This window comes from Podarcis pityusensis, assembly GCF_964106645.2.
Source record: "Podarcis pityusensis genome assembly, chromosome: 6".
NCBI lineage: Eukaryota > Metazoa > Chordata > Lepidosauria > Squamata > Lacertidae > Podarcis > Podarcis pityusensis.
This window is the reverse complement of record NC_138030.1, coordinates 40,169,745-40,197,159: the sequence shown is the minus strand read 5'-3', so window position 1 is coordinate 40,197,159 and position 27,415 is coordinate 40,169,745. Positions and strand designations below refer to the sequence as shown.

General features: G+C 43.4%; 1 protein-coding gene across 3 annotated transcripts in view; it reads right to left on the bottom strand.

Moving 5' to 3' along the window:
• Positions 1-5,540: 5,540 nt before the first annotated feature.
• SLC41A1 (solute carrier family 41 member 1) overlaps positions 5,541-27,415 on the bottom strand; it is a 35,377-nt gene continuing 13,502 nt past the window's right edge. For all 3 annotated transcript variants that reach the window (XM_081009083.1, XM_081009084.1, XM_081009085.1), the window contains exons 3-11: positions 25,642-25,749; positions 16,469-16,540; positions 15,856-16,000; positions 15,613-15,759; positions 14,118-14,265; positions 13,546-13,625; positions 11,920-12,054; positions 10,245-10,393; positions 5,541-5,803 (exon numbers count right to left, since the gene is read on the bottom strand). In XM_081009083.1, coding sequence (XP_080865209.1) covers positions 5,618-5,803; positions 10,245-10,393; positions 11,920-12,054; positions 13,546-13,625; positions 14,118-14,265; positions 15,613-15,759; positions 15,856-16,000; positions 16,469-16,540; positions 25,642-25,749 — 1,170 coding nt within the window. In that variant the 3' untranslated portion in view covers positions 5,541-5,617. The remainder of the gene's footprint in view (positions 5,804-10,244; positions 10,394-11,919; positions 12,055-13,545; positions 13,626-14,117; positions 14,266-15,612; positions 15,760-15,855; positions 16,001-16,468; positions 16,541-25,641; positions 25,750-27,415) is intronic.

The following is a 27,415-nucleotide window of genomic DNA, read 5'->3' as shown; positions in this document are numbered from 1 at the left end:
TAGTGTGGCAGGGAGCCATTCACAAGAAACAGAGCTTATAAATAACAGGATATCTGTGCTAATGAACAGAATGAAAATCCTTTGTCTCAAATGAGCTCACAAGTGTTCCCGTTGAACTTCAAGAGGTGCCTCTTGAAGACATTCATATTTAGACTATGCAACAGTTTAATTTTTTGTTGTTGTTCAGCCATTCATTGTAATAATTTTGTACTTTATGATGTTTTATTTTCTATTGCATAAACTGCTGTACAGCACCATGTTATATTCTATAAATAAAATAAATAGGGTTATGTCCAACATTTCCACTCCACTATTGCAAGGGGCATGTGCTCACAGGACAGAACTTTCCCCTGCTCTCCCCTGCAGCCCAGTGTGGGGAACTCTCCAGAAAATATTTTGGGGGGTATGCAGGTGTATAGCAAACAGAACTCCCCTGGATCTGCTTTGGATACAACCCAAAAACTTTTTGATGAATTGTAATTCAGTTGTACAAAGTTGCATTCTCCCTTTGAAGTTCACCAAGATCACTTAGAGTTGGAATCAACACACAAATAAAAAAAGTTCTGAAAATGCTTTTTAAAAAGTGTTTTTAAAAATACATTGAATTTTCCATAAGGCTTGCCATTGCCATCTAGTGTCACATTGTATATTGCACTTAAAACACACTTAAAATGTTTTATTTGCAGCTGTATAGCTGAGTCCTGGAATCATTTATGGATATTGCCATTTCCAATGAGGGATTTGTGTCAATTAATTTGTCTGTATACTGACCTGTCTGTCCAGCGTAGAATGCAAAAGGCCATCAGTGAGTTGTCAGCATAAACCACATGGGAGATGAGCCGATAATGAATCCCCTGGGCCCTGTGATTGGTGATGTTTAACTTCTACTTTATATGCTTACCAGCTAAGGTTTCACTTTATTCATTTCAGTAAGTGGGCTTGAGCCCATGAAAGCTTATGCTGTCTTCTCCCTCCAAATCCACAGATTATTCACTGATTGTTTAATGTCATCAAACTTTCACTTTGTCTAGCTTTATTTACTTATTTATTCTACCTTTAACCAGCAATTTAAAGCAGCATTGAACTACTGGTGGAAGCAGTAGTTCCAACTCCTTGCAATGCAGGAATCTTTTGCCCAACATGGGGCTTGAACCCACGACCTTGAGATTATAATAATAATAATTTATTATTTATACCCCGCCCATCTGGCTGAGTTTCCCCAGCCACTCTGGGCAGCTCCCAATCAAGTGTTAAAAACAATACAGCGTTAAATATTAAAAACTTCCCTGAACAGGGCTGCCTTCAGATGTCTTTTAAAGATAGGATAGCTGCTTATTTCCTTCACATCTGAAGGGTGTTCCACAGGGTGGGTGCCACTATCGAGAAGGCCCTCTGTCTGGTTCCCTGTAGCCTTACTTCTCGCAATGAGGGAACCGCCAGAAGGCCCTTGGTGCTGGATCTCAGTGTCCAGGCTGAACGATGGGGGTGGAGATGCTCCTTCAGGTATACAGGACCGAGGCCGTTTAGGACTTTAACGGTCAGCACCAACACTTTGAATTGTGCTCGGAAAGATTAAGAGTCCCGCGCTTTCATGCTCTACAAACTGCACTATTTCCTGTGTGACTCACTTTGTCCTTTAGAGAAGGTGAGCATATGACCAGAAGTTATGCAATGCAGGCAGGATGAGTGGTGTTAAAAGGAGAATATCACATGGCCTAGTAGGAGAAAGCTGTGAGGGCTGGGCATTGGAGTAGGGCAGGGCAGGCGGACAAGGGAAATTTAGGGACTGTGGATTAGAGCACCTATGGGGCTTGGAAGTGGGGGTTGTGTTTTACATACCAATAGGATCAGTGAAGCTTCAACTGCAGACCTTTTTTAACCAACAGAAAAACCACCATGAGCCGTATAAAGAAATGTCATCTTTATTTTACCAAATATAATTTATCAGTTAAATTGGCATCTGTCAATTCAGTTACAGCAACTATAAATAATGAGTTTCTTTTTCTTTTAATAAAGGTGTAAACCAATAGCTTCATCGTCATTTGCAGCCAGGTTTAAATATACATGCATTTGAGTGCAACCGGTGAGAATAAAATTATTCTTCAATGCTTTGAGATTAAATTCTGTTCATACACACCCACTTTGTTTCCCCCATCTTACCCCACTGCATACATAATAAAATCTAGGGATTCCACCCAAGTGACATGCACACACTCCAGCTCCTGGGCCTGGGGCTAAGTCTTGCAGCCAAGACCAGGAGAGTTACACTCTTTCACGGGATGCACAGACACAGACTTGGACTAGAGAAATGGATGTAATGAGGAAGAAAAGATGTTCAAAGGGGATTCCATGTACAAAGAAACAGATTGCTCAAATGTTACAAAGCTGAAAGCTTAGATGCATCCAACAGTACAACACATACAGAGGGGAGACAGATGAAGGTCATTATAGAAGTTTAACATTTAACAGCTATGGGAAGGCAAGATGAAAGTCCCGGGCCCTTTAACACTGAGTTATGTTGACAAAGCCCATTCTTAAGCAGAAACTGAGTTATTTACAAGTACTCCCAGTTGAAAGTCAGAAGAGTATAGCTTTCAGCTGTGCAAAAACTGTTATTCACAGAAGTTTGACATCTATATCCACATTTACTGTGCCACATAATTAAGTCTACCCTGCAATGTAGATTGAAAAGATGGCCTTAGATACACTTTTGCACTGTGGTCCCAAAGCTTTGTTCTTGATGGCTTGGTATGAGGGCGCCAATGCTCAGGGCAGTCTGAAGTAGGCCTCCTGAAGCCACAGGACTATGCTAAAACAGCCCCTGTTTAAGATTAGCAGCCTCAAGAGTACAGTGGTCCAACTGAGCCCTTTATGCACCACTTTTGCACAAGTTTCCATCTAGATCTTTCATTTTGATCACAGTTCAGGCCTTCCAAACTGGAGCAACACTGCCTCCAAGAGTTATTTAGAAGGTCAGGGTCCCAAATCCAAATTTTATAGGAAACTCATTTATGCTCTAGCCCAGCAAGCATAATTGTTGCTAGCAAAAGCTGCCCTGTTATGCTTAGTGGGGTTTTTTTTAATATAAAAAGGCAATACACCTTTCTGAAGGCAACAGGTATTCTATCTAATCTCAGGCCTGTTAGGCATAGCAAGTCAAATCTAGTACCCCAATCTTCTTCAGAAGACCATTGCGTATTCCAGACACATCCATACTAATTTTCTCTCTGCACTTCAGTTTCATTTAGGAATTAAAGCCAAAAGGAAAAAGCACATTAAGAAATGATGCTCCACCGTGGAGAAGCTAATGGAGAAGTAAGTAAAGAGAGCTTAAGTCAGACATGGCCAAACTGGGCCCTCCAGATGTTTTGGGACTACAACTCCCATCATCTCTAGCTAACAGGACTAGTGGTCAGGGATGATGGGAACTGTAGTCCCCAAACATCTGGAGAGCCAAGTTTGGCCATGCCTGGCTTAAGTAGAGTTTGCATTGAAGAAATGTGTTTGATTAGAGTGCCTAACAAGAATAGGTAGACATGACCTACATGCAAGTAAATACCAGCACAAGAGGCCCCCATCCAAGGACAATCTGGAGTCTTCACTTTCATTCCTAGGATGAATGAAATGGTCCCCTTGTCACACCTTGTTTTAGGGAAGCAACGTGGCTGTTTCCATTTACGTTATCTTGAGCTACTTATTTGAAGGGTTCCAGCTCCATGAGGGCCAGAGCATGGGGCTTGCAGAACTTGTGGTGAGCATGGTGCACTTCAAAAGAGGAAATGCATTGCTCACAGAAGCTAATCTGTATTTCCCCCAATGTTCCCTGGCCAGCGGAGCTCAGAATGCAGTAAAATCCGGAGTGCTCAGGCTCTAGGTTCCCCAGTACTTGGAGTCTTCTACAGAACTTTTGAGACAAAAAATAAATGTCATGCTTCTAAGATAATAATAATAAAAAATGCTGTGTCAGTTTCCGGACAGTTACTCTGTCAGATTGGATGACATTTCTTCAGATTCACAGTCATAAAATAGAACAATTTATTTTTAATACTACCAACCTTAGCCAGAACCTGCTAGTGTTGAAAGTGAGAGATGGGTCTTACTTGCTGCCATGCAATGCACCCACAAACAAACCCAGGATGTGCCATATTTAATGACCTCAACATAGAGAGGGTAACCTCTAGGAATTTATTTGACAGAGTGGGGGGGGGGGGTACACCAAGCTGATCTTCCAGACAAACACTTAAGACATACAAGTGAAGAGCTTTCATCCCTGAATACGTGAAGACTTTTGATATGAACCAACTGCTTTGTACTGTATAAGGATACATATGTGACACATTGCTAGGTTGACTGGGAAATATCCAGCACCTGTGCTGTTGCAGATGCCCTCAGATAACTTGTGTCGAGAACTCAGGGGCTGCAAAGCACCCACAGTTGACGTCAAAGTGCAGCACCGTGACTCATCTCAACGCCGGCATTTAAAATTTGGAGACAATGGGAAAATGAAACCAGTTGGTTCATCGTTTTTCAGATCAAAATGGACCGTTCATAAACGAAGCAGCATAGAAGAGGCAATAGGTTTAAAAAGGCATTAGGTGAGAGAGCAAGCGCCCAGATTCTGTGTAAAGCAGTGAAAATCCAACTCTCCTTAACAGCAATAGGCAGCTGAATATAAGCTGTACTTTGTATCAGCCTTTTTAAAATAACGGATGCTCATGTTTTTGCAAAGGAACTGGCACTAAGTGGCAACTAACAGGAACAAGGTGGATCTTAGCTGTATCACTTTTTTAAGACTCTAGTATAAAATAGTGGAAGTCCACCATAACCATCTCTTCTTGAGTCAGGCTTTTGTGGACTCCTCAGCAGAGAATGAATTTGGTCTATTCCCACCAATCATTCTGTTATTCCGAGTAGCCCAACATCCTTTAAAGAACATTCAGCCTAGGGTAGGATGCAACACAGTCAAATTTGAGTTATAGGGCAGTCTACTAATGGCAGGTGGTCAATTTTCTGAGCCATGAAGGCCTTGTTTGTGGTCAAATCAGATGCAGTACTAGCGTTGACAAATTGAAGGAAGCATGCACAGAATCCAAACCACTGAATCCGATTCAGAATCCAGTTGTGACAATAGGCAAATAACTCTTATACCTAGTTTAAATAACAAAGCAAATATGAATCGCATCTCTCTCAAACATAAACACACACACATACACACACACACACACACACACACACACACACACACACAGAGGCCCTTCACATTTAGTGTCTTCAGTGGGTGCAAACTGGGGAAGGTGGGATTTCTTAAAAATCTGATCAATTGTTCTGTAATATCCTTTAGTTCAGATATTAACCATTATGAAATTGCACTTGGTGATTGTCTTTACATATTTTTCTTCTTCTTTTATCCTTCCTAAAACATTTTTTTCCTGTACAAACTTGGCTTGAAATATAAACCACATAAAATTCCCATTGAAAATAATGAGAATCCAGTATCAAAGTTAAAGTCCCAAAGAGAGACAGTGGGTGGCAAGCAAGGCTTTGTAGAAGGGGTGGGGGTGGGGAATGTCACTGAAGGAAAAGAGCCGGGGAGTGGAGATGCTGAGGAAGGGTAGCTTCAGTCCCCTACGTCTGTGTCTCGGTCCCCGATGAGCCAGAGAATATGGAAGCTGAGGGCCAGCAGACCTGTCCCAAGCAAGTCGCCCAGCGCTGTCAGGTAAGGTATAGAAAAGTTGTCCGGGTCCATGCCTCTGCCCCACATCCAGTGGACCATCCAGTCGGCAATGTAGAGAAGAATGAGAACCTAGAAGACAGAAGCACAATGCGTCACATTAGCCACTGATGCCAAGGCCACTGGAATTGCATGTTTGGTCTTGAACTGAAGCACTAAAGCAAGCTTGGTATACACAGCATTATCCAATATTTTATGATAACGCAAGCCCCAATTCAGTAATAAGGGCACAACAGCCACTCCTGCGCAAATGTGGTGGATTAACGGGGACACAGCTCTTTTGGGAAAGACTCCTCACTTCTAGCAATGCAGTTAAGTTCCGATTCTAAAGTCACCCAGTAGATTTACAGGGCCTTCCTCTTCAGATGCTAAGCATCTACATCTTTTCCAGTCCCAGGGCCACATTCCCTTCTAGGAACCACAGGCCAACAGGGGATGGGGCCAGAGGGAAAAGCAGGCAGAGCAACAAAAGCAGATTTTCCAGTTGTACAGCGCATTTCTACATAAACAGCCCCCTCTCTGTTCTTCAATCCAAGGAAGCAAGAGGCACGGTCAGAGTTGAAGGACACATTCCAGTCAGACAAAAGCCCTCAAGAAGGTTGCAGAGCAGGGCTAGTGAGCTTGTGCGGCCTAGAGAGATTCCCAAGGGCCAGATGGAGAGACCTGGAGGACCACATTTGGCCCTCAGGAGTCAGGGCTCAGGGGTCAAAATGTGGTTAGCCACCCCTGCTGCATTTGCGACCCTCCTGTTCATTCTGCCGAATGGAGCCCAGGACCTCTATCCCAAAGTCCTGCCCTGATGGCACCACTATAGCAGGGCGAGCAACGACAGTGAGCTGACTGGAAGAGAGAAGACTCTATAGTCTGAAATACTGTGGCTGCTCTCACCTCTGGCCTCCTCTCTCTACAGCCCCAGGACCTATGGCCAACTGGCAGGGCAAGTGATGCTCTGCACATGGTTACTCATGAGAAACAACTGACTGCCCACCTCGCTTGCTGATGCTCCTCAGCCTGGTGGAGGTGTGAATGAAAGCCATTTTTATTTTTTAAAAATTTTATTAAAGATTTTCTTGTTTTACAGAAGTATGTGTAATGTCTCTCGTATTTTTTCCATGTAACATTTTTACAAATCAGTTTCATTTGTTGAGACATTGGGGGGAGGGGGGGAGGGGGCAAAGATGGGTGGGGGTGGGGTGGGGGTCGGGTGGCAATGTTTCTGTTTTGCTTAATGTATGTAGGGTTTCGTGTCAGCGTTGCTCGTGCAGGTTCTCTGCTGTTCATCTGTGTTTCTTTGGTGGTGAGAGAGGTTGGGGTTGGCCTAGGGTGTGGTTGTTTGTTTGTGATTGGCTGTGGTGATCTTTGTTTTCATGTGTGAGTGGGGTGGGTGGGTGTTTTGGATCAGGTTAGCCATACTGATTTGTATGCTGTTGGTGGGTTATTGTCATTGTCTTGTTGGGCTGTGTATGTGATAAAGGGGAGCCATACCGGGGTAAAGGCGTTTTCTTCTGTTTGTCCCCGTGTCAGTTTCAGTTTATTGGTTAATTTTTCTAGTAGGGCTGTTTTCCATAATATTTGGTACCATTGGTCCATGCTTACTCCTGACAGGTCTCTCAAATTACAGTTACTGCAAATCGCTGTAAGTAGTAAGAGAAATACTATCTTATGCAAAGGTCTCCCTTCAGACCTTTGGAAATGAAGCAACCTGTACTATGCAATGTCCCTGGAATGATAAGTTCACCAAAGTTCCCTTCTAAACTTTCCAAGCTCCTGCAAGCATAGTGGGGGGTCCATGAGCTGCATCTGGCAGGATGTTTCCTTTCTTCCCAGGAGAACTGCAAGTCACTTCCCTGAGGTTCTGTTCAGCTGCTGACATGACTCAGAGTCAGCAGCTACTTCCACAAGCGTCAAGGAAGTGGTCAGTTTCGGCTGAAAGTTCCCTGGCCACAGCCTCTCTTTCCTCCCGCGCTTTGCAGTTTGTGCCCAAGAATTATGGGAAGCCAAAATCCGCTACAAGGACAGCTGAGAGTAATCAGAACCCTCAGCATCCATTTCACTAGCCTCATCCCCATCCCCTTCCATCATTCATTCTGGCTGACTTGACAACTTACTACTGGGTAAATAAAGTCTTGAACAAGGGAGGGAGGAAATGGCATGCCCCACATCTCCTTTTCTCAGCAGGAAATCTAATTTCTACCCTTCTGTGGCCATACAAGAGTCTATGCGGGAGGAGAAAGGGTTGTAAATTCCTCTGTCAGAAACTACTTTCAGATAAAAGCTACTCAAAATCTAGCCTAATCTTAGAGGATATATGCTCAATGCAGTTATCTAAAGTGATTAGGACCTGAAGTACAGTACCTCAGAATTGTTGCCCTTAAAAATAAAATAAAAGCACAGAAATTTATTTTCTCCCTACCCTATACAGTGGTACCTTGGTACTCAAATAAATGACTTGGTACTCAAACGCCGAAAACCTGGAGGTGTTCTGGTTTTCGTACGATTTTCAGAAGCCAAACGTCCGATGTGACTGTCGGCTATTGTTTCCAGAGCACCTGCACCAATCAGAAGCTGCGCCTTGGTTTTTGAACATTTTGGAAGTCAAACGGACTTCCGGAACACATTAAGTTTTGTTTTTGCTATTTATTTTGCGTTTATTTTGAGGCTTTTTCAGTTACTTTGTTTTTGTGACTGTGTGGAACCCAGTTCAGCTACTGATTGATTGATTGATTGATTGATTGTATTACACAAAAATGGATAAAAGCACCCCCATCCAAACAATGACTATCATCAGTGCAGGTAAGAAAAAAAGTCATTTTAATTTTTATCATCTACAATACTGTCTTATTTATTTTACAGTACAGTACAATGATTATTGTTTTCATTTTATGATCAGTGGTCTCATTAGATAGTAAAATTCATGTTAGATTGCTGCTTTAGGGGTTGTTTTTAAAAGTCTGGAACGGATTAATCCGTTTTGCATTACTTTCTATGAGAAAGTGTGCCTTGGTTTTGGAATGCTTTGGTTTTGGAATGGACTTCCAGAACAAATTAAGTTTGAGAACCAAGGTACCACTGTATTAGTTCACCAATTAGTTTATTATCCAAATTAGTAGGTTAGGCATTTGGAAAGTCGTTTAGATAACTTTATTATGACAACTAAAAAGGACTGAATTGTTAGTATAAACATTTGTTTTTTAAAAAATCCCATGTGCACATATTGACTGTGCTTGTACATGGCATAAAATACCAAATAACATTTTGTTTTATAATGTGCAGAAACATAGCATACTTTGACAGAACAGCAAACTAGAGAACATGGTATATTTTGGATAGTATTTCACTATAAATGTTTATTAGTAGAAGAACAGAGGTTGGACTCTTATACTTACATGGAAGTAAGGTCCATAGAATTCAGTGGGACTTGCTTAGACATATCAAAGCTTGTGAATTGCTTAAGAATTGCATGTCCAAATACAGCTTTACAAAAAGTATTTTAAACTGAGCCTGGCACTATTTAGTTATCAGAGGTTCAACATTTTCCAGAACATTAAGTGTCAAGGGAAAAACTGTTTTAAGTTTATAACTGTGGTATGCATGTCATAATGGAAGCTGCATATGATTGAGAGAAATCATATTGGTAGATGTCAGCTCTGTTAAGCAAACAAAAAGGAATTCTTTTTTTAAAAAAAACTACTGATTTTTAAAAAGTAGTAACAATATATTCAACTGTATCTTTGAAAACAATACTGTATTCTGTAAAATGTGTCTCATTATGCCAAAGGAGCATTGGCTGCAATTCTGTATACAGTCGTACCTCGGACCCCGAACGCCTTGGTACTCAGACGTTTTGGCTCCCGAACGCCGCAAACCCGGAAGTGAGTGTTTCAGTTTGTGAACGTTCTTTGGAACCCGAACGTCCGACAGGGCTTCCGCGGCTTCCACTTAGAAGCCGCGCTTTGGTTTCCGAACGTTTTGGAAGTCAAACGGACTTCTGGAACGGATTCCATTCGACTTCTTAGGTACGACTGTATTCCCTTATCTTAGAGAAACTTCCATTGAATTACGCTAGAACTTACTTCAGATCTCTTTATAAGTTAACTACAGATAAACTCCTAGGGTTGCTGACCTCATTCTTTCTTCTTCATCCTCAGCTTGGAAAAGGAGACATCTTTTCTGTCTCTCCCGCTGAGATGTAAGAGGAAGCATGGGTCATTGCATTCTACACTCAGTTAAGTTAGAATTAGGAACTTTCCGATCAAGCATGTGTTTCCTGCAATAAACGTAGCTTTCTTATTTTCCTAAACTCAGAGCCTCAGTGTGATTATATGCAGTGTAAGGTATGCTCTTCTAGCAGTGATTCGGTGTCAAGGTCAACTTCTGCTGATGCGCTTAAACTCCAAATGCTGTCAGCATCCTACGCCTAACCATGTGTAGGTGGTCAATAAAAGATCCATGTTCATCATTCTAATCAAATTCCAGTCTCACCACTGACAAGGCAACCGAAGCCAGTGCTTACCTGGAGAAGTGCAGCAGTCATGTAGAAAATGATAAAGATCAGGGTGAGTGTTGTGTGGCCGCCTTGCATGGAGCTGATGGTGTAGAGGAAAACAAGATGGCCAGGAACCACCAGGAGGAAGAGCACGCGGGCAGACCGGGAATTCACATCTGCAGAACAGAGGTAAAGAGGCAGCAGAGGAGTTAGCATCACCACCATCATATTTATTAGTTGCTTCATTTCAGAAAGTCGAACTCAAAGAGACGTATGAAATTCAAGCATTAAAATCAAGTGTAAAACAACATAATATAAAAGTAATATGTATAAAGGAGCAGGGTCTAGGTTGGTTCACGTGGGGAGAGGTGGTCCTGAACCACATGAGGCTTTATAGGTCAAAACCCGCACTCTAAATTGGGCCTAGAAGCAAATTAGGGGGTGTGATGTGCTCAGATCGTCTTGTCCCAATCAGCAATCAAGCTGCTGAACTCTGCACCAGCTGCAGTTTCCAAGCCATCTTCAAAGGCAGCCCCACATAGAATGCATTGCAATAATTTCACTTGGATGTTACCACAGCTTAGACAACAGAAGCTAGTTAAATTAATTAGGAGAAGCAGCCTTGACTTGTTCTACCCATTAGACAGAAATCTATGTTCCTTGTCAAGGTTACATGATTAGAATTCTATGATAAACAATTCCTGCAATTGAAATATGAAAATAAGGATAGTGTATCTTTTTTTTTGCACGTTCCATTCAGTCACATAATTGAGACTTATTTGTCACCAAGCGGGATATGAAATTAGTTCACATTTGTCAGGACTTGTAGAAAGTCTGTGTGTAACAGCAAGCAACAGGGATCAATGAACCCTCAGCAAATGAATGTGAACGAAGCCCCACCAAAAAAAATTCAAGTGCATCTTTGCAACGAGTTGCAATTAATTTCCGGGATTTTCTCTACATTTGTGATGGATTTCTTTAAGCACATTTCTAGCCAAGGCGACAAAGAATCCTTAGGAGACACTGGATTCTGCACTACAAGCCTTATTCTGAAAATTGTAGTCATACAAAGTTCTAGACCAGGGATGGGGAAAGTGTGGCATTCTAGAAGTTGTCTGACTGCAAGTCCCATCAGCTGCGGACAGCATGGCTAATGGTCAAGAACGATGGTAGCTGTAGCAACATTTGGAGGGCCACAGGTTCCTCTTCCCTGTCCTAGGCTGTCTCACTGAAGGGAGAGCTGTATGGACGGACCCAGAACTAGCTTTATGTTATAGGAAGGCAAAACATCACTACAGAATCTGGTAGGAATTGTACCACTAGAAAATTTGCAGGCTCACTCAAGTGTTTTGTAATACTAGCAAGAGCTTCAAAATAGTTCCACAGATGCAGTTTGTAAACCCACAAACAACTAAATGGCTTTTAAATTTACATGAAGATTTGTTATGGAGAACAAGGAAATGGAAAAAAACAAGCGTTTCCAAAGACACAAGGCCAAACTGCATTTAGAACTAGCTGCACAGAACTCCCAAAATTCTCTAGGATACAGGAGCAAGACAGGAGGAGATGTGCTTAGATTGACGGACTTCCTACAGGGCTAGAATGGTGAATATTTAAGTCGGAGTCATAGAGAGGCCTTGAGATGCTGTGACTTTTATTATATTAAAAGGGGTGGGGGCAGTACACTACACAAACTGGCTACCTGAACTGAAGAAAGTGCTGCAAGGACTTGGACACTTTCGAGGGGCCGCCTCAGAACTCTCTCCAGGCATCCCACTCATGTGGAGGTAAGTGGAGATGCGGCTGGCTTGGACAGCCACCAGATTGCCACCAACACCTAGAAAGAACGAGGAGAGAGAAAGAGAGAGAGAGAGAGAACCATTGAAATAGCTTCCCCGAAGAATCCGGAACCAATTCCTGGACCACTTCAATACATCTCCCAATCCTTTTTACATATGCTTGTAGCTGTCCTTCCTAAGGTGTCACTTAGAATCATAGAATCATAGAGTTGGAAGAGACCACAAGGGCCATCGAGTCCAACCCCCTGCCAAGCAGGAAACACCATCAGAGCACTCCTGACATATGGTTGTCAAGCCTCTGCTTAAAGACCTCCAAAGAAGGAGACTCCACCACACTCCTTGGCAGCAAATTCCACTGTCGAACAGCTCTTACTGTCAGGAAGTTTTTCCTAATGTTTAGGTGGAATCTTCTTCCTTGTAGTTTGGATCCATTGCTCCGTGTCCGCTTCTCTGGAGCAGCAGAAAACAACCTTTCTCCCTCCTCTATGTGACATCCTTTTATATATTTGAACATGGCTATCATATCACCCCTTAACCTCCTCTTCTCCAGGCTAAACATGCCCAGCTCCCTTAGCTGTTCCTCATAAGGCATCATTTCCAGGCCTTTGACCATTTTGGTTGCCCTCCTCTGGACACGTTCCAGTTTGTCAATGTCCTTCTTGAACTGTGGTGCCCAGAACTGGACACAGTACTCCAGGTGAGGTCTGACCAGAGCAGAATACAGTGGCACTATTACTTCCCTTGATCTAGATGCTATACTCCTATTGATGAGGCCCAGAATTGCATTGGCTTTTTTAGCTGCCGCGTCACACTGTTGGCTCATGTCAAGTTTGTGGTCAACCAAGACTCCTAGATCCTTTTCACATGTACTGCTCTCAAGCCAGGTGTCACCCATCTTGTATTTGTGCCTCTCATTTTTTTTGCCCAAGTGCAATACTTTACATTTCTCCCTGTTAAAATTCATCTTGTTTGTTTTGGCCCAGTTCTCTAATCTGTCAAGGTCGTTTTGAAGTGTGATCCTGTCCTCTGGGGTGTTAGCCACCCCTCCCAGTTTGGTGTCATCTGCAAATTTGATCAGGATGCCTTTGAGTCCATCATCCAAGTCGTTGATAAAGATGTTGAATAAGACTGGGCCCAAGACAGAACCCTGTGGCACCCCACTAGTCACTCTTCTCCAGGATGAAGAGGAACCATTGATGAGCACCCTTTGGGTTCGGTCAGTCAGCCAGTTACAAATCCACTGAGTGGTAGCATAGTCAAGACCGCATTTTACCAGCTTCTTTACAAGAATATCATGGGGCACTTAAAAAAACCAAAACATCTCTTACTACTAATTATATTCCACCTTTCAGAATACAAATCCTTCCAATGTTGGTGACACAAGTAACATTAAATTACATTTTAAAAATACACAACGAATCAATCCATGATTAAATAAATCATGAAAGTTGTTCCCAGTAGGCATTTGGTGGTAGAAAGGCCTGGGACGTGTGTGAATGTGCGATCGGTGCAAGTGAAAAGAAACTCACCGTTTATAACCGGTGTAAAGACTGCCATCCCTGCAAAATTTGGATCTGACACAGTTTTATCCAATATCAGTCCTCCAACACTGTAACAACAAAATGGAAGAAAATGAAGAAAACATTCAGGGCAGAATAGCTCTCTGCACAAAAGAGTTACTGCCAACTTAGCAATATTCTGGTTTTCAATGATGCAATGAAATCACCCAGTGAATTACTACAATTCCTAAAAAACTTTATTTGAAAGGTTTCTTTGAAGTGTATAAAGTGCTTTTGAATCAACTGACATCCAGTCATTTGCGGTCTGTCTTCACTGAGGCCAAGAAAAGAGTCAAAAGCAGGCCATTTTAAAGATGGATTTCACAAAACTAGTTTCATGTGACTAAATGATGTGGTAAAAGAGCCACTCTCAGTCTTACTCTGAATAGTTTGCCCAATTAAAGGGACGACCCAATATAGAACAGAAATGCCTGCTTCCCCCCAACAATTTTATCGGCTTCTTAAGCAGCAGACAGACCACGTGGCTCAGAGTCTGAGGCAAGACATCCTTCCTAGAGAACGGCCCCTTGCCACCTTCTTACCTGCTAATAGCCATGGCAATGATGACTGGTTCCCAGCCAGAGTACAGCACCTCCCGGGTTGCTGGATTCTTCTTGGCAATGATGATCCAAAGGGGCAGCAGGGCAACAAAGAAAGCACACACCAGTGGATTCACATAGGCTTTCTCCTCTGAGTGGGAAAAAGAAACCAGAGGTCAAAGAACCACCATCGCAGGGTGAAAGACAGCAGTCTGTGGCAAGACAACCATCATATTGCAGTTTCACTCACTGAAGAAGGCAGCCTGTTTTGCCACGCTTAGGATTTAAATTCTACACGAGGCCAAAGGGAATCTTTGATATCTGCTGACGCAACACACCGTTCCAATGAATGTGGTATTCTAAGGTCACAACAACTCATATTTATTTTAGAAGTTCAAATGCACTACACATGGGCAGGATGCTACAGTCCCTGTTGGGTTACCTCTCGGTCCACATGGATGACTGAGACCATTGCAGGACCAGTACCAGTTTAGGTGCAGAGAGTGCCTTTGGGCCACAAGTTTCCCATGAGTCCAATATGTCCTAACCTTCACTGTACAGGGCATAACAGTCTTGCTAAGGAGAACCGTAGCACAGCAACCCAAACCTTCTGACCTAAAAAATGCATTTGCAGTGATACTTTATTAGATCTTCACATGGATGCAGTTAGAGCAGCCTTTCCCACTTACGACTCCCAGCTGGCATGGACAATGGGGATGGCGGAGCTAGAGTTAGGCACTGGAGCCTGCCAGTGGGAGATTCAGCAGTAATGCACTCTCTCCCCTTGAAACTGCCTTGAAATAGGCAGTTTAGATATTTCTGGAGTAGTATATTATCATCTGTCCTCCAGGTCAAAAATACTTGGATACTTTTCAAGTAGTACCATCTCCCATATGCACAGACATCTGTGGCAGCTGTTACTATTCTTCTTAATATACAAGCAAAGCAGAGGAATGTAGTTGAATCCCCACCAAAACAGCCATTCAAAAACAGGACAGAAGAACTTTTTTTCTCAATAATCTCCGTAGTAATAAACTACAGATGTTTGAGCAGATGCAAAGACGGCTCACTGTAAAACATGATTTGGGAACAGGGAATCAGCAACCTTCCCTTCCCTCTCCATTCCATTGTCAGAACTACTCGTGGTTTAAAGTTACAAGTGCACCAATGTGAAACAATGCTTCCCTGGAAAGGCAAAAAAGTCGAAACCATGGTTACGAGGGAACCTGGTTGGCATTAATCATGGTTAGTGTGAGTGCACATGTAACAGGAGAAGTGGGATGGGAATGAGGACAGAGGAGAGGTAGCACACATCTGAGATCAGCTTCCGATTTGCAAGCCATGCTTGCAGGGAGCCAGCAACAGGTGTGCACCAGACACCAGTACAAATGTGAATTCACCTTATAAATGAGACTGCTGGGAATAAGCTTGGGAATTTTATACGGAATGAACGGAATGATTCATACAGAACACAGTCATGCAATCGCCTTCAGCTTACCTAGTTCGATGTAGAGACCCCAGCTGATTCCAGAGAGCAGGGCAAGTGTGATGAGGTCACCGAGACTGGCAGCTATAGGTGTAGCCACATTATCAGGGTTGATGCCCATCTTTCTGGAGCCAATGATTACGCCAATCATGATCATGCCTAGACACCAGAGAAAGGAAATGTTTCAGTCTTGCTGCGAAGGTACTGCAGGCAGAGCACCTCTTCTTCCCTCCTTATATAGCATTTGCTCCTTACCCAGCACAAGGGAGGCTATGAAGGCTGTGGCCACACTACTGGCACAGAGGAGAATGGCATGGCCAATGCTGAAGTGCCCATCTGGGATCCAGCCAAATATCACTGCAGCAATTGAAGCCAGAAAGCCAACCACCGTTGCTTGAACCTAGAAGATGCAGTCAGACATTAGTCGGAGAAAAAGAACTTGAAGCTCCTATTCCCATTTGTGCAGAATCATTCAGGAAGCTACTGCAATTCAACAGCAGTCATAGAGGTTACTGCGTGTCCTGACCAACACTGCAATCTCACTGTTTGGAGCCAGCCAAGCCAGCCCCTTTGCTCTGAAGACACAGGCTTCCTATTTGTTGGGTCAAACACAAAGGATACACATCTTCTTCCAGGCTATGGCAGAAGGTGAGGGTGGGGCATGGAGAGATATTCTTTTTGCACACAGACTCTAAATATTGCAAACAAATTTGATAGCAGGGGTGTCTGGCACTATGCTGCTCAATCTTTAGAGCTGATGATCACATGATGGATGCATTCAGAAATTGTGGAGAAACTGACAGGACTTTCGTCTCCTTACAAGCTGCCCTTCATGTTTAAAGACATCATACTCTTGCCCAAAATTCACCTGAATCAGAGCCATGTTCCCTGTTATCATCTTCCAAAGCTCTTTGGGAGTGTCCATTTGTCCAATATTAGCCTGCAAGATAAAACAGAGATTAAACATTATATTTCAACATAAAGCAAATGGACCAATGCATTCTGAACTGGTTTTCAAAGGATGCTTACAGCTAAACCACAGATTTTAATGTGTAGGGAGCTGGTATTGTGAGTCTAGGCTTGGGCAACGTTTTGGCATGTGGATCAGTTGAAGTAGTTATTATTATTATTATTACATTCATTCATATACCTTGTATATATAACTATATATTAAGTTTAGTTGCTCTGGTCCCACAGCCAAAGATAAGCTGTGTTACTCAGGTTCAGCAAAAAGGTCCAACTCAAGGTTAGAAGAACTGGAAGTGAACTTCCACAGCATATCGATGTTTTATGGAGTTATGCATGGCAGTGCAATAGGCAAACTGTACCAGAGAAAACTCCAATTCTTGGCTCAGAAAAAACAACCAGTTGCCTTTTATTCCAACTGAAGATAAGGAAGGGAAGATAATGTGAAGCGGTACAAGCAAAAAACCACTTGCTGTTTAAGACGCAGAACCCCCACTCCACCCCCATGGCTCTGTCCAAGAATGATTTCCATTACTGCTCACAACATCAGTTATCACAAGGACTAGAAACATGCTTTTCACCAAGTCACAAGAGACTTAAAAAGAGCCAAGTTAACACAGCAGAGCCATGGATCTGAAATCATCGGTAGCCTTAGATACATAATGCCTTAAAAGAGCTTGCTAGCAGTTACTGTAAAAATATATTGTGCAACTTTTCATTATTTCTGGGGGTCCCAGGACCCAGACCCCTTCGACTTATGCTTAATTTCATTTATTGGAATCTTGAAAACTGAAAGGATCCCTGTGGGCTCAAGTAATGAAATTAAACGCTCTTGTCAATTGGACTCAGAGAAGAAACATACCTCTGGCAGATACCCAAGAAGTAACTTCAGAGAATGAATAAAGCTTATCCAGAATACAAACACTCTACCTACTCCACAGCCTGCTTAAACAGTGAAAGTCCTTACTCCGTTGGAAGGGGTCACTCATAAAATAAATTGTGTCAAATCTGTACCTCAGACACCACCATGGTTTTGAGTCTTGGAAGACCTGCTCCCTGCCTTGCAGGCCTGACTGACTGCAGCTACAGAAGCTGAGGGTTCTGATGAGGCCAGAGACCATCTTGGCTGCTTTCCCAGTCTGGGCTAGGTTTTAGATCAATTATCCTCTGAGACAATTTCTGAGCAGCCCAGGAGATACTGCTGCGTGACTCCTTATTGCGCCATCAGAAGCCATAAACCACTGAGAGGAATCTGTAATGTGGCACTAGGGTGACCATATGTCACCAGCTCAGCTGTGACAGGCCAACTCCACCAGGCCTCCTCTCTCTCTGCTGTCACCTGGGGGCAGCCATTTTCTTAGGCTGCCTCAGTAGGAGAGATAGGACTCAGGGTTCATTGCATCCACTTTGCCAAAGACTTAGCTCCATCAGGCACCTCCTGCCTCTGAACTGTGCTAGCTAGTCAATATGGGAACAACTGTCTAGAAATAGGTGCATGAGCTTAGAGTTTTATTTTCCTCTTCCCTCCTTGTCCCTTTTCCCTTGTGTGTTGTTTACTTATTTATTTGAACGTAAGCCTGTGGGTAGGGAGTGTCTTATTTTGATTCCATGTAAGCTGCGCTGGAAGCCTTTTGGCTGGAGAGTGGGGTCCCACTGCTCTAAATAAATAAATATTTGTGGTGAGAAAAGTGTAACACACAAACTCGGAAATTATGAATGTGGCCAGCAGCACTAACTACTTCTGGCAGCTGGTCAAAGGCTCATCACTGTCATAGAAATCATTACTTGCCATTTCCACAACCTTACATTCGGTCCATAAATTTTCCCTTCAAGCCCCTTTTCACCAGCACACGCAGAAAGAAAAACTGCCATCAGCAATGGAATGTCCAGCAAACAAAAGAGGCTTAAAGCAGCCCTAAATTAGACACATTCCACCAAGAAGAGTGGGATCCAAGTCATGCAGTGCTAAAATTGCTGCTACTTTTGTTGTGAATTTGGCCCAGAGACTCCTTGTTCTCGTGCAATTAGGTTAGGGTATCAGCATAACCTGGCTGTAGGCAAACACAAATTTTAATCCCCTGTGCAGGAGAGAGAGAGAAAAAATATTAAATGGCAAAAAAACAAAACCCTATTTTGGGAGTCTTAATGCGCAGCTAATGAGAAGCTGTACTAAGCTTCCTTCCCACACAGCAAGCCTAATGACCAAGCCCCCGGAAGACCTCCTTCAAGAAGCCTCTCCTGATTTCTTCCCACTGCAGGTGGGCCCCCTGTGGATCCTTTTCCTTGAGAAAGGAGTCCATGTGATTTCAACACATATGAACTCAACTGCAGCCTTCAAGAAATAAAAGTTTATCTTTAACAAACAGCCCAACAAGTACTGTAGTGGAGCTGTTTTCTACCTCTAGCACTGTCCTGCAACCTTGTTTTAGAAAGGCTTGCATCTCATCCCCCTCACTGCAATCCTGCTAAGGGAATGGTTTGCAAAGTGGCATCCAGGGATCTCTGTACAAGCACCAGCTCCTCTTCACATAGATGTTCTCGGGCTGCTACACACGCCAGGTTTTCAGCGTGGGGAAAAGCCATATCCAGATGTTGATTGGAACACGCAACAATGTCACTGGCTTTCCCACCCTCTATCAATATACACAGGCTTCCCGCATGCTGATTTCATCTCTCTCTCTCTCTGATTTTTATTAAATTTTCTGTTTTACAATTTAGAATACTCATTTTACATCCTTAAGATATCAATGACTTCCCTTCTTCTCCTTCCATGATTTATTTGACATATCATAAATCCCTCCATATTTTACAAAAACTATACCATTTAGTATTCCATTATTGCATCCATCAAAACTTATTTACACTGTTGAATTTATCTTAACGCTGCCAGCGTTTTCAGCTGTACACAGTTATTTCCCATATATTCAATAAACGTTTTCCAATCTTCTTTAAACGTATGTTCTTCTTGTTCTCTTATTCTCTATGTTAAGTCTGCAAATTGTGCATATTCGGTCAGCTTAAGTTGCCATTCTTTTTTGGTTGGGACCTCGTTCGTTTTCCATTTTTGGGCTAACAAAACACAGGCCGGAGTAGTAGCACACATAAATAACCATTTTTTGATACCTGGGAATTTCAGTCTGAATTATCCCCAACAGAAAGACTCTGGGGTTTTTTTTTGGGGGGGGGGAGTACTTTTAAACATTTCCCCCCACTTTATTATGGATTGTTTCCCAATACTCTTTTACCCTTTTACAAGTCCACCACATATGAAAGAACGTTCCCCCACCTCTTTGCATGGAGGAGTCGCTTGCTGGTTTCCCATGGGCATCCCATTGGCCACTGTGATAATAGGATGGAGGGCTAGAGGGGCCATTGACCTGTCACAGTAGGCTCCTCTTATGGTTCTTTTGTAGAGTCAAATATAAGAAGCCTATTGGAAATCAAGCCTTAGGAGAGAGTTAGGCATGTTTAGACTGGAGAAAAGGAGACTGAGAGGGGCTGCAGACATAAAAAAAGATGGAGCAAGCTTGTTTTCTGCTGATCCAGAGGGTCGGACCCAAACGATTGGATTCAAATTACAAGGTAGGAAATTCCAACCAAACATAAGGAAGAACTCTCTGACAGTAAGAACTGCTTGACAGTGGAACAGACCTACCTCAAAGGTGGAGGGCTCGCCTTCACTGGAGGTTTTTAAACAGAGGTTGGCTGGCCACCTGTCAGGATTCTTTAGCTGTGATTCCCGCATTGAAGAGGATTGGAAAAGATTGCCCTTGGGGTCCCTTCCAATGTTATAATTCTATTTCCAAAATTCAATGAAGGTAAGCTGGAATGCTTCCTTAAAGGAGTAAGGTCGAACTAGGACAAACAGCAGCTATGAATGTGAAGGAGACGCATTAACTCCACTCACAGCAAGCTTTGCCTACTTAGTGAACTGGCATTCACAATCAAACTGCAGACTAAGCCACAGAATGCATTATGTCAATATTATGCTGTTAAATATACTATGTCACCTACTGATAGCATTCAAAGTGTATGCAGGAGAAGGGCCCCAATACTATGCTTTGCCCCAGGAACGTTGAGGAGGAGGAGTTTGGATTTGATATCCCGCTTTATTACTACCCTAAGGAGTCTCAAAGCGGCTAACATTCGCCTTTCCCTTCCTCCCCCACAACAAACACTCTGTGAGGTGAGTGGGGCTGAGAGACTTCAAAGAAGTATGACTAGCCCAAGGTCACCCAGCAGCTGCATGTGGAGGAGCGGAGACGCGAACCCAGTTCCCCAGATTACGAGAGTACCGCTCTTAACCACTACACCACGCTGGCTGGCACACTGGCACACTGGTTGAGGTTCTGCAGCCACCTGACCGGCGGCAAATGCTATTAAGCAATTCTGCTCCCTACATCCAAGGACTTGCCAGAGTGACAAGAGGAGGGTGGGAAACAGTAAAAAGCTTTCTACCCAGCAAGAGGGAGTCTCATTTCCCTGCCAGGACTCTTTTGCTGCCAGTGCCACTAAGCTCTGCTGGAATGTAGCAGAAGCTTAAGTGGTATGACTGCGGCTCAAGTCCTAGGAAGCACAGCTCAGAGCAAGAACTATTTAGAGAAAGAAAATAGTGCCCAAGTCAAGGTCATGACAGAGAGTGTTGGCGAGTTTATGGGAGATGTGTCAAACTCAAGCCCAAACCTGCATTTGTGGAGGATTCAGGGTAACCAGATACTTTTTCAGGGTGGGTGGGGAGACCAAGGAAGGCGGTGGCGGCAGGATGAAGGCCGTAGAATAATCACTTTCCAGCAGCTGTTTAATTACTGCATTATTCTGGGAGATGTACTTTCTGTCAAGTTCCTTTGTTCCCTCACACCCTCAGATTTTGAAAACGGTCCCCAGGTGAGTGATTGGAATACCTTCAGCCTCATGAGACGATAGGTTATGCAGCCTTACTTCACATCTGGGCCATGGCATTAAGGAGATATTCCAAGGCACCCACAGAAATAGATACACTGAAAATCAACAGCTCCTGGGAAGGAGAGATACACACTGAAGGCAAAACCTTACTGCATCTCTACTCTTGCCCCAGCTACATGGCAGTTCTCTCCATCACTGGAAGACAGATAGGGGTCAAACTACATGTTGCTATAATTGCACTGTTCTAAGTGATACACCAGTGCCATTGTTTTAAATTAAAAACAAGCACAGGGCCCCCCAAGGCGGATCAGGATCAGTGTGAATAGGGAGAGGGAAGTTTCTTTCTTCCATCTCTCACCTTGACCCCACCCCCCCAAAAAACCACTACAGTAGTTAGTAGGAGCATCAGTAGCACAGCGGGGTGACCTGTGCAGCAAATTGGAATAGTCAAATAATAATACTTCCATTGCTTTGCTATTACCATTATGTCGGGGGCGGGCAGTAATAGGCCAGTGTTAAGCCTCCTCTCTCCACAAATTGTGGTCCCAGTGTGGATCAAGCCCCCTGCATTTGGTCGCAATTCTTTAAACACACTGATGTCACTTCAAGTGACACCATTAAAGCAGCATGCAACTATGCCCAAGGTTTCAGTGATTTCAATGCTCACAGGACAATCTGACCAAGCCTTTAAAGCCGCTTATACAAGAATGAATGGAGCAGGGGCCAGGTAACTCAGGGAAGCAATAGCAGACATTGGTCTCTGCATGGTTCCTTACAGCTGTGCAGAAAAGGCTGAAAAGGAGTTTGTTCCACCATCCAGCCGATCAAGAGGTAGGTGCTTGGTGCAAGTTGAAATCAGTGCATCCAAGATTGATTAGGAAAAGCCAAGAAACAGAGGAGGATGCTTGCACAAGGTGCCTGGCATAACTCATGGTGCAGCAGACTCATACCTCTTCCATATTGGCGGGGCAGGATACCATTATGGTAAGCACTCTCATTTCGTGGTCTTGTTGCCTACTTCAGCATTGGCAAGGGAATGAAGCAAATGGCAGCCTGTCCAATGCTGAGCTTGCACCATGAAGGTGTCCAAGCACCAGACTGCAACAAGCATTGTTTCAAGGAGTCTCCATGCAGCAACGCAGCTAGGATGAAAAAGCCTTTTGTCCTGCTCACATTCTTTGGGGTGTGGGGAGAAGAACACCTCCCACTGACAAATGGACAGCATGCCTATGCCAAGATATGGGATCCATTCCAACTCTGGACAAAGTATACCTTTGCCTCTTTTTGCCCTTTCTGTACAGTGGGAACAATCAGCTTGCCTCCTTTCATGAAGAAGTGGGTGGAGAAGGGCCAAGCAGACGTCGGGCATCACTCAAAATCATTGAACGGGGACAGAATGTCAGTATGCAACTTAACTGTTTTAGCTGGCGAAAATATACAGAAAGGCTGTAGGCTAAGCAAATGATGCATCAATGTTTAGATGTTCCAATAGCCAGCAGAAATGGTGGCAGAAATGGGCCAGATGGTTAAGTTAGGCTCACAAAGCATTGCCCTAACCTCTCGCAACTCTCTTGTACTTCTCTCTACATTACAGGGGGGTGTGCTACCACTTGGATCTCCAAGAGCATGGAGACATGGAGATTCAAGCAAATACTGCAGAACCCACATCATTTTAGGCAGTGCATCCTCAATCACAGGCTTCTTTTCCAAGAGCCAAACTGGACTAGCAGGGCAAGTGTTTGGTTCCAAGCCTGTATTTGCTAACAGGGGGAACTGTTGGCAGAGGGGGATGGTGGGGGAGAGAATAAGCAGGTGCACAGGGAAAGAGTGTTTCACTCCTGCCAGTTCTCCAGTACAAATCCCTCTCAACAAATGCTCTCCTGCTGCAAGGACCCCACCATGAGTTGCACGGATACAGGAACTCATTGTTTCCCCTCTTGATATCTCCCTAACCTATATTTCAAGCACACTTGTTCAACAAAGGAGTTTTCAAGGGTATCTGAATATAAGAAAACAGATTTAATCCACAAACCAAGACACACACCCAGCAATGCAGCATCTCGCCCCAGAATCTATTCCCAAAGGTTAGATTTTTGGCAACATTTCTGTGCAAATCAGACCAGCTTTTGTGTTCCTTTGCATCATGAAGGCCAGGAGCAGGATGTTTACACTGAGGATCATCCTTATTGTACTAATGAAGCAGATATAGTGAAATATTAAGCCAAGGACAGACTGCTTTTTGTACTGAAATAATTGCTTCTGTACTTCCTCCTCCTCCTCCTCCTCCTTCTTTGGCGATCACTCGTAGCCGAGTAAGATTGTCTTCCATAAACAAGGTTCATGTACTTCCATGAGGGGGAGGGCCCAGCAAGTCAAAGAAATATCAAGCATGGATTCAACAACTATTTGGGCCTCTTTGCCTGAGATGTGATATCTACTGCTAATGGATTTTGATATCAATCAGAAAAATAAGTAGGATTTCAGTGACTCCAAGATCAAGCGTGCTTCAATATGACAATTTATTGTGGACTTGGTGGTGTTCATGCATGCAATATTTTCCCCACAATATTCACACAACATCTCCCTTATCAAAATGCTATCCAATATTCCCAATTTAATCCCAATTTACTATGCATTGTTGTTTTCACAGAAACTGTAAAAATAGATTAAATGAGAAAACAAAGGATGACATGAGGATGGCATTGTACGGATGTTGTGTAAAACTTGTAACATGAGCAGCACCCTGAATCCACAACAAACTGTGACATTTAAGCACCCCAGTTCAAGCACAGTAAGAGGATTAAAAAAAATTTTTTTTTTACTTAAAACTTACTTATTTCCCCCCCTTACAAATACGTTCCAGAGTGGGGTTACAACTAAAACAGTTTCAAATACATAAAAACAAGGCAAATAATTTACAACCAGAACTAAAGACAAACATCAACACTGGAACTCGCCAAAAGCCTGGGTAAATATCTAGGTCTTCAGTTGGTGTCAGAAGCTTAAAAGGAATAGGCACCAGCCATATCTCAGAAGAGAGAGAAGGTCACTATTTCTGAACACTTAGGCTGTACAATTTGAGATACCAATGAACTTGTTTATTTCTTTGCACCTCTGCACTTATACTGGAGTGCAGGGATACTCTCTAGGGGTACTTCCTCTAAAGCGCATGTTTTCCAAGTGTCTCAGAACATTCTAGAAATACAAATTGAGAGTCAGGAGCTAGGAGTTGTTTAGGTTGCACTCATGCAAGAAATCAATGAGCTGCGCTATGCTCAGCAAACAACCAAGTGAGCACAACAGTGGTCTCAGAATCTAAATCTAGGAGGATCATAGCGGCCTGATTAGGGAAAAGCCTTCCAGCTTCCCCTCTATAAAGGATGAGACTGGCTGTTCCTTGGTTGCTTTCCAACAACCCTCATGAATCCATCAAAACGCAACTTGCTTGGGGCAGCTTGTTGTTGGCGGAGGAAGAAGAGAGAAAAATGAGCAGAGGTATGGATTGAAGTTATTCTTCCATTCGGACAAGGGCAGTGATTTCCAACAACTCACTCCTCTACTTGTGGTCCTCCAGATCATAGCCCACACCACTCCCAAGGTCCCAAAACAGATTTTCAGGAGGCAGAGAATAATGGGGGAGATGCACTTTCATTCATTCCTTGGTGTCTCCACACCTAGAGACAGCGCATGCCTGGAATAGAGGTTGGCTACATTTAGACTTTGTTGTTTTTCTATAGGCACACGAAAGCAGCCTTTGTGCTCACTACTTGAATCAAGGAGCACCTGGTTATGCTACAGGGCAAAGGGAAAAGCAATGCTGTGGCTCGGGCAGCAGTGTTTTTAGAGATTGTGATGCTGAACTAATCAAAGTGCCAACCGTGGCTAACTTCACACACATGTCCCAATGTAGTCTAACCTTTATGAGCTGGCCATCTCTACGTTCAGAAACATCCAGCTCTCTGTCCGAAATATCTCCATCTGAAGAGATTAAGCATGTTCCTAGTCCTCATTGTTTGCCTGAAAGGTATACATTGGCTAGAGTTCATTTCAAGGACTCAAGGGGGGGAAGTCCTTTTAAGTCAACACCTCTTCAAGGTATATGTAGGGCAGCCGGGGGGCGGGGGGGCAGATATAAAGGTACCTGCCTGACAGGCATAAGACCGAAATACTCACAGCTGTGGAGAGCCGAGATGCTAGTGTCATCTCCAAATTTCCCTTCAGTCCTAGGAGTGCTGGAACCAGGATGAACACTTCGGTCACATACTTGAAGACATCCCAGTGCTGCAAAAATCAAGGAAATCAGTTCAGAATCTAGAAAAAGGCGATTGTTTAAAAAGAAGCAGTTATTTATTGAGATGGGTTATTAGGAACCTTACGATTCTCTAACAGCGTATTAGGATGTCTTCAGAGTTCAAGCAGCAGCAGACTAGCTACTAACCTCGCTGTTACCGTTGTCTTCCTGCCATAGGGGTGGTTTCAGCTCAGGAGGGGAAGAAAATGTAATATTATTTAAATGCACAGGGCAACAGCTAGGCAATAAAGGCAGAAACTAAGCTTGTGTACACATGACTGGCTTAAAACACAAGGTCGTCCCCCCACCTACACACCATGTTTTTCAAAGCACCTTTGTAGGTTGTTGCACAGTTGCATGTGTTTCTGGGTTTCCCTTTGTGTGTCTACACCAGTGGCCGGAGAGGGGGCGCTGGTGTAGTCATATGTCATACATTTTAAAATTAGAATTGAAGCAAATTGGGGGGAGGGGGACACACCCAAATGCAGCATTTCTCAAGGAACTACAGGATAGATGTAGCTTGCAGCAATCATCATATATACACGGCTTCACAAACCAGTGGTTGACGTGCAATGAATGCAGAGTAAACAGGAGTTGTGTACACAGACTGAGCACACTGTGGCCTCTCCTTTGCCATGCACAGGAATTTTGTGACTGATAAAAGACAGATGGCAAGCCTTGATAAATGCAACAAAGGCCGAGGACAGCAGGATGCTGTTTTGCTTAGGGGTGAACAATCACCTATTTGCCTCCATAGTCTGGATCACAGAATCTGAGGTCATTCAGGACTCGGGATGTGCCTGGTACAGCTGGGGATCAGACTCTTGGTTCAGATTCCCAGACGAGTGTCTGTCACAAGGCCATCTCCTTCAAGGCCCTGGATTACCACTTCCCTTCCCGATTAAAACACGCAAAACAGAAACAGAGGCGGAGGTGAAGAGGAGGCAACAAAAACAAGTCTGCTCTCTTCCCATCCTCAAAGCTTTAAATATCCTGTCCCTTCCAGTATAAACCTGAACACGCTGCATAAAGGGCAAACATGGGTTTCTTAGGCAGTGCTAATTACATAGCGCAGACTCTATATGCAGCATCTGGGATGCTTTGGGGAGGGAAAACTGACCACAGGAAAGAAATAAAGGCTTGGAGGGAAATCTTAAAATGACCTTTTACTTTCCTCCAGCAAGGTTCTTCTTAAGGTTTGTAGTGAATATGGAGCCCTAGTATTATAGTTTGGCCATATTGTGCCAAAGGTGTATTTATTTAATCAATTTTATATTGATTAACTACAAACGCTTCCAAGCTCCGTACAAGAAAGCAATACAGAAAATCAGTTAAAACTATAAAATCAGACCAGTTAAAATGCCTGCTGGTCTTCAGTAGATGCTGAAAATTCAACAGGGAAGGGGCCTATCTGTTCCTAACTGGAAGGGAGTTCCATAGAATTGGACCCCCACCACTAAATACACAGATCCTGGTAGATATAGAAGTTAATTAGCACTAGGGACAATGGTATCCAAAGCTGTTGTTTATGAAGAAGCCAAGTTCCTCTCTACCTGGCTCTACTCTTGATACAGATCATCCATCAGGGCAACCAAGGCTGATTCAGTCCATAACCACACCTGGATCCGGATTGAAAAAGATCCAGGAATTTATATC